Below are 7500 nucleotides of genomic sequence, written 5' to 3'. Positions count from 1 at the left end.
CAGGCAAACAATTAGCTGATCAGCAGACCTACGGCCGGTCAGCTGACACATAGACAGACAGACAGACAGGGATTCTAACAGCGCATTTCACTCAATAAGAGCTGACACACAGACAGACAGAGATTTTCACAGAGCATTTCACTCAATAAAAGCTGACTGACAGACCGACAGATGTTCCCACAGAGCAGATCACTCTTAAAGAGCTGACAGACAGGTAGACAGACGTACTCACTGAGCAGTTCCCTCAGTAAGGGCTTAAGGATGCTTCTGTCATTTCTAATAGATTACACAAAACTGATGGCTCTTAAATCTCACCTAGAGCTCCTTTAAGTGTGCAGTTGTGTAGATTGAAATGTTAGGGTAATGCTTACTGGTAGGTTTAGATCAGGATGCTCCTATTGGCTCAGGGGAGACTATCGACAGAAGATCCCAAGGAGAGATATTGAACGTTTGCGAGATGTGAGGAGACAGCTTGGTAGCGTGAAAACGAGCGATGACGTCATGGTGTGTATGTTTCCTTAGTGAATGTGTGTTTGCAGGTGTATGTGTGTGTATGTTTGCACGTGAGTGTGAGTGGATGTATACGTGTGTTTGTTTGTATGTATGCCACCACATGTTCTGTCCTGGCAAGTGGGTGTGGAACGAGTGCGTGTGTGTGTGTGTGTGTGTGCAAGGGCTGTTGTGCTACTGATGGGTTGAGGTGATCATGTGTGAAGTCTTAATTAGCGCTGACCTCGTTAGCACAAGCAGCTGGCCAGCGGAGCCAGATGTTTGTGTACTGACCGCTGCCACCTTCACACAACGATTCATAAACTCTCAGAAACACACTCTCTGAATTAGATATATCAATCTAATAGAAATACTCCATAGGTCTACTGGATTGGAGGAGGTGTATTTATTATCAGTACTTAATAAGACCAGCGGCACAACTTTTGGTGCATTGAACCATCTAGAAAAACGTATTTGGTTTGGAATGAGGCGGAAACCTTCAAAGAAATACTTAGCCTTTGATTGGATGAACCTTCTGTCCATCACTGTCTGTCAAGTAACACTTGTAGATCACATATTCCCTCCGAGGACGCTGATTGTTCCAAACCACTGTGGTTCATACACAAACGCATAAATGGAAGACTTGCAAGAAGGATACCGACAGATTGTAATCTTGTGGATACAAACGGCTAGCAAAGTTGTGTCTGTCCCACTCCGTTTGCAATTTAATATTCCAACAATTGAAGGAAAAACCGTTTCATGTTTTCCTTAAAAATAACTTTGGCAATGCGTATCTAAAGAATACAAAGATGTCAACAACGTTAACGTTAATGATTAGTAACAGATGTAAGACACTAGTAGGGCAAAATGTCCTGCTGCCCGCTGATGTGCAATAATCATGAGGAACATCTTGGAGGACATGTCCAGAAAAATCATTATTAATTGTATCAAAAATGATAAGTGAAGCGGTTTCCCTCCCCTTCAGTTGACAGAATGGCATTAGCTTGGGTCAATAGAAACCCAATCTTTCCTTAGAATCAATGGTTTCAGTTTCAGCCTGCATGCGTTCATTTTCTAGTTTATTTTACAATAGCATTAGAGCTACGCCATGCTACTGCCAGGTGCGGGCAGGTCAGAGGTTGTGTGTTTATCGACACAGAGTGAGTGTTGCAGTCTCTCGTCAGCCATGTGTGTCTCACGCACATGTTGTAGTTGTATTTTTTTAAGTTTCCTCTCTTCCCTTCATCTCAACTCTTCTGCCACTCTCTTTCATCCCTCACTCTTTTACTTCCTCTCTCTCCATCTCCTCTCCCCTTCTCACTCTCCTTCCCGCCTTTTCTCGCTGTCACTCTCTCATCCTCCCTTTCTCTCAATCTGCCTCCCTCTCTTTCATTCTCTGATTCTCTCTCGGTCTACCTCTCTCTCTCTCTCTCTCTCTCTCAGTCTCCCTCTCTCCCTCTTTCCTCCTCCCTCTCTCCTCCTCCCTCTCTCTGTCTCCCTCTCTCTTCCTCCCTCATCTCTTCCCCTGCTGCACGTTTATCGTGTCAACATGTGCGTGGGCTTAATGTATTTATTTAGGCTCATAGCTTATTTAAGCTCCATTAAAGGTAATTACACGGTAGCCTGTCATTAGGGCTATCGTCTCCCCCTGAGTGGTCATTAAGCCCGTGGATCAGGCTGCGGTGGGGCGGCTGTCTGCGGGTACCGGGGGAGCTAACTACCGCTCTCTCCTCCATGTCTGTCCGTCTGTCTGTCTGTCTGTCTGTCTGTGTGTCTGCGAGCGATGGGAGAGCAGTGACAGGTCAGCCGCGGTCTGGGAGATCAAACCATCCTAACCGTCCCTCCCGGCCTCCCTAAAACATCCGTTAACCAAATTACAATGTCGCCGTCGGTGAGAAGGACTTCCCCGTAGCGTTTAGCCTCAGAGCGGTGTGGCCGCAGCCGCATTCCACCGATGTAAACAACGCAAGCGGAGCACTTTCCACCGTCGGACCCACCGTGCATCGGTCAGAGACCAGTTTGTTGACAGCATCGCGGTGATTCAGCACACAAGAACTTTGCACGACCAGGTGGGGGGTGGGGGGGGGGGGGGGGGGGGGGGGGGGGGAAGAGGATATGGAGGAGGAAGAGGAGGAGAGGGAGGAGGAGGTGGAGGTGAAGGGGGAGGGGGAAGAGGAGGAGAGGAGAGGGAGGAGGAGGTGGAGGTGAAGGGGGAGGAGGAAGAGGAGGAGAGGACAGGGAGGAGGAGGTGGAGGTGAAGGGGGAGGGGGAAGAGGAGGAGAGGAGAGGGAGGAGGAGGTGGAGGTGAAGGGGGAGGGGGAAGAGGAGGAGAGAGAGGAGGAGGTAAGGGAGAAGGAGACGGAGGAAGACGAGAGGGAGGGAGAGGATGAGGAGTGGGAGGGGGAGGAGGAGGAAGAGGAGAGGGAGGAGGTGGAGGAAGAGGATGAGGAGTGGGAGGAGGAGAAGGAGCGAGAGCGGGAACGGGATACAGCCTCGGTCGGTTGAGTCAAACCGTCGCTCCTCGCTGGCGAAGCTGACGACAAGTCCTCTCTGGACCCGAGACGGGCAGCTTGTGTGGGCGTGGCACGAGCTCGTTAGCAGCCCTCTAACGACGGCCAGCCCCGCCCGGCCTCCTCGCTGCTCCCCTCCTGTAGAGCGGTGGCGGGCCCCGGGACGTGGGCGTTGAGCTGAAGGCACCGCAGGCCTTCAATCAGCGTCCGTGTGAAGGTGGACTGTCTGTCAGTCCTTTGATCTGTGTGTGTGTGTGTTTGTGTCCACCTGCCCACACGTGTGTGTGTGTGTGTGTGTGAGTGTGTGTGTGTGTGTGTAGGTGTTCACCAGGGCTGTTTGTGTCCACCTGCCCACGCGTGTGTGTGTGTGTGTGTGTGTGTGTGTGTGTGTTTGTGTGTGTGTGTGTGTGAGTGTGTGTGTGTGTGTGTAGGTGTTCACCAGGGCTGTTTGTGTCCACCTGCCCACACGTGTGTGTGTGTGTGTGTGTGTGTGTGTGTGTGTGTGTGTGTGTGTGTGTCTGTGTGTGTGTGTGTGTGTGTCTGTGTGCTGCCTCTCTCTGTTGCGCTCCCGGTCTCTCTCTGTTTACCTGTCTGTCTGTCCCTCTGTCTACCTGTCTATCTGCAGACATCGACGAGTGCCTGGAGAACAACGGGGGGTGCGACCACTTCTGCCGCAACACGGTGGGCTCCTTCGAGTGCAGCTGCCAGAAGGGCCACAAGCTGCTGACGGACGAGCGCACCTGTCAAGGTGAGGCACCTGTCAATCAGACTGACGAGCGCACCTGTCAATCAGACTGATGAGCGCACCTGTCCAGGTGAGACACCTGTCAATCAGACCCATGGACGCACCTGTCAAGGTGAGACGCCTGTCAGTCAGAGCCATGAACGCACCTGTCAAGTTGACACCTGTCAATCACACCGACGAGCATACCTGTCGAGGTGAGGCACCTGTCAATCAGACTGACGAGCGCACCTGTCAATCAGACTGAGGAGCGCACCTGTCAAGGTGAGGCACCTGTTAATCAGAGTGACGAGCGCACCTGTCAATCAGACTGATGAGCGCACCTGTCCAGGTGAGACACCTGCCAATCATACCCATGGACGCACCTCTGAAGGTGAGACGCCTGTTAGTCAGAGCCAGGAACGCACCTGTCAAGCTGACACCTGTCAATCACACCGATGAGCGCACCTGTCAAGGTGACACATGTCAATCAGACCCATGAACGCACCTGTCAGGGTGACACCTGTCAATCAGACCCATGAGCGCACCTCAGGTTCAGCTCAAAGAACGACAGAATGTCGACAAAATGTTTCTTCTGTTTTCATCTCACTTTCTCACCGTGTTTTGTCATGCTCTATAAGTTCTCACTCTCCTTTCCTCTCCCCTCCCTCCCCCCCTCTCTCTCCCTCCCTCTGTTCCCCCCTCTCCCTCTCTCCCCCCTCCCTCCCTCTCCCTCCCTTTCCCCCATCTCCCGCCCTCCCCCTCTTCTCCCTCCCTCTCCTTCCCTCCCTCCCTCCCCCCCCCCTCTCAGACATCGACGAGTGTTCGTTTGAGCGGACGTGCGACCACACCTGCATCAACTACCCGGGCAGCTTTGAGTGCGTGTGTCAGAAGGGCTACACTCTGTACGGCCTGACCCACTGTGGAGGTGAGGAGCCCCCTCGGACCCTCAAGCACGCTCTGACCCCCACACTCACTGTCCTGAACGCACACACTTTCACATTCTCCTGCACGCACACAAACTGTCCTGCACATACACACTCGTGTGTGCACACTGAGAGGAGTGCTTGATTGGCCGGCCGCACTGGGTCGGAGCTGCTTGAATGCTTCCAGTGGTTTTCATGTGAAGGTCGGACCATGTGTTAGAGGCAGTGATCCGACTGATTCCATCATTACACAAAAACACACAAACAAGCAAACACAAACACACACACAGGCTCAAACACCCACAGACACACACAGGCCCAAACACACACACAAACACGCACACACAGGCCCAAACACACACATACAGGCCCAAACACACACACACACACACACACATACACACACACACACACACACACACACACGCACGCACGCACGCACGCACGCACGCACGCACGCACGCACGCACGCACGCACGCACACACACACACACACACAGGCCCAAACACACACACGCACACAAACACGCAGACTGTTGTGAGCCTCCGGTCTCGGGGATAGAGAGGGGAACAGAAAGCCAACTCCAACAGTACAGACACCAGGTTCACAAGTAAGCAAAGGGTTTACTGCAACAACAAAAATATATCACGCCTGAAATAGGTGAGGGAAGCTTTATATCACCAGGGTTAGCCTGGGCCAGCATAATAAACACAACAGACCTACCCTAAAACAGAGAAGTCTTTCTAAGAAATCTCTTAAAAGCTCCTAAGAAATACACTCGGTAAGCCTAGCGCCCTGGCTCAACATAAACAGGAAAGAATGGGTCAGCAAATGAAAAGGCCCCTCACCCCTTCCAGGGTCCTACCAGCGTCCTACAGGCTGGTTCTGAGCTGAAACACACCTTCAACACACAACAGGTAGAAACACCTATTGAGGCAGAACCAGTGACCAGTGGCCACAGTGGTAACAAGCCACAGACAGCACCAAGCCCAGCTAGGAGCAGGGACACGAGAGGACCTGAGAGATCAGCTTGATGGAGCATCACAGAGGTTCCCCTTGGTTAGCCTCCACCTATCAGACCAGCTGGGCTTCAGAACGACCATATTTGTAGTCCTAACATAAAGGATATGGAGAGGAAAACAGAAACAGGGGAATACCAAAACCCCACTAATACACAAAAGCCCTAATGCACACACACACACAAAGGCCCGACCCACACACTAGCCCAAACACACACACACACTCACACACACACACACACACACACACACACACACAGGCTCAAGAACACACAGGCGCACACGTGCGCTTGTTAACATGCGTGTGTGTGTGTGTTAACGTGTGCGTGTGTGTGTCCAGACATCGACGAGTGCAGCATCAACAACGGCAGCTGTGAGCAGGGCTGCCTGAACACTCAGGGGGCCTACGAGTGTGTGTGCCCCCCCGGAGAGAAGCTGCACTGGAACAAGAAGGACTGCATCGGTACGGAATGGTCTGCATGGGGTGGCGGGGTCTGCACGCGCGTGTGCGTGTGTGTGTACATGTGTGTTTGTTTGTGTTTATGTGTGTGTGTGTGTATGTCTGTGTGTGTTTTTGCCATTGTGTGCATTTGTGTTTTGTGCATGTGTGTGTCGGTGTGTAAGTGTGTCTATGTGTGTTTGTGAGTGTGTGTGTGTGTGTTTGTGTATGTGTGTGAGTGTGTGTGTGTTTGTGAGTGTGTGCGTGTGAGTGAGTGTGTGTGAGTGCATGTGTGTGTGTAAGTATGTTTGTGTCCATGTATCTTTGTGTACGTGTGTGTCATTCTGCGGTGGGGGTGATAGGGGTTGCTGCTGGGTGGTCGTCATGGTTACGTGATGTGTGTGTGTGCGTCAGAGGTGGTGAAGTGTCTGCCCAATGGGAAGCCGGCGCCGCGTGCCCAGCTGACCTGCGCCCGCAGCGCCGGCCTGGAGGTCTGCTCGCTCTCCTGCCCCTCGAATGCCCTCTACCTGGCAGGTAACGCAGCCCGCCTCAGTGTCTCTACTGCGCTCTCTCTTTCCCTCGCTCTCTCTCTCTACCTCTCACTCTCTCTCTCTCTGGGTCTTTCGCTCTCTCCCTCTACTTCTTTCTCTACCTCTCTCTGCCTCTCTCTCTCTCTCTCTCTCGCTCTCTCTCTCTCTCTCTCTTTCTGTAATTTTTTCACTCCATTGCTCCAACACACACACACACACACACACACACACACACACACACACACACACACACACACACATTATACATGTCCACACTATCACACAAATAACAAACCATTGACCAAACCATTGATATTGATTGAATGAATTCAACAGGGAAACTTCCTGAAACGATGATCATCGCTGCCCTCTGGTGTTCAAAACATGATTTGCAGCCTTTCCATTTCATCCAATTCAGTACACTTCTCTGACATTTTTGTGTTTCGTTGTGTGTCTGTGTATCTGTGTGCGTGTGTGTGTGTGTGATATTGCGTGGGTGTGTGCGTGCGTGTGTCCTTCATAGACTCTGAGAACAGCTACACCTTAAGTTGTGGGGTTCCAGTCCAGGCTGGGAAGCCCCCACCCAAGAGGAACACCACCCTGGTTTTGAACACCTGCGCAGGTACACCACCTGTTTGCGTGCGGATGTGCATGTGTGCATGTGTGCATGTGCGTATGTGGGTGAATGTGGCCTCCTAAACGTGTTGTTGTTCATGCATGTACGTATGTGTGAGTGCATACTCGTGTGTGTGTGTGGCTTCCTAAACGTTTGGTTATTTGTGTGTCTGTTCATGTGTGTGGGTGTGTGTTTGCGTGCATGTGTGTGTGCATGCATGTGCTTGCGTGCGTGTGTGTGTGGCTTCCT

The 7500-nt window shown here is 51.9% G+C and overlaps 1 protein-coding gene across 1 annotated transcript in view; it reads left to right on the top strand.

The window, feature by feature from the left end:
* scube1 (signal peptide, CUB domain, EGF-like 1) overlaps positions 1 to 7500 on the top strand; it is a gene marked incomplete at its 5' end in the record, with an annotated part of 45799 nt that overhangs the window by 24958 nt on the left and 13341 nt on the right. The window contains 5 exons of the mRNA XM_079735635.1: positions 3625 to 3747; positions 4532 to 4648; positions 6007 to 6129; positions 6520 to 6639; positions 7159 to 7257. Of these exons, the coding sequence (XP_079591761.1) occupies positions 3625 to 3747; positions 4532 to 4648; positions 6007 to 6129; positions 6520 to 6639; positions 7159 to 7257 (582 nt within the window). The remainder of the gene's footprint in view (positions 1 to 3624; positions 3748 to 4531; positions 4649 to 6006; positions 6130 to 6519; positions 6640 to 7158; positions 7258 to 7500) is intronic.

Source organism: Pollachius pollachius, assembly GCF_949987615.1.
Source record: "Pollachius pollachius genome assembly, chromosome: 4".
NCBI classification, from domain to species: Eukaryota; Metazoa; Chordata; class Actinopteri; order Gadiformes; family Gadidae; genus Pollachius; species Pollachius pollachius.
This window is presented reverse-complemented; position numbering and strand designations above follow the sequence as displayed.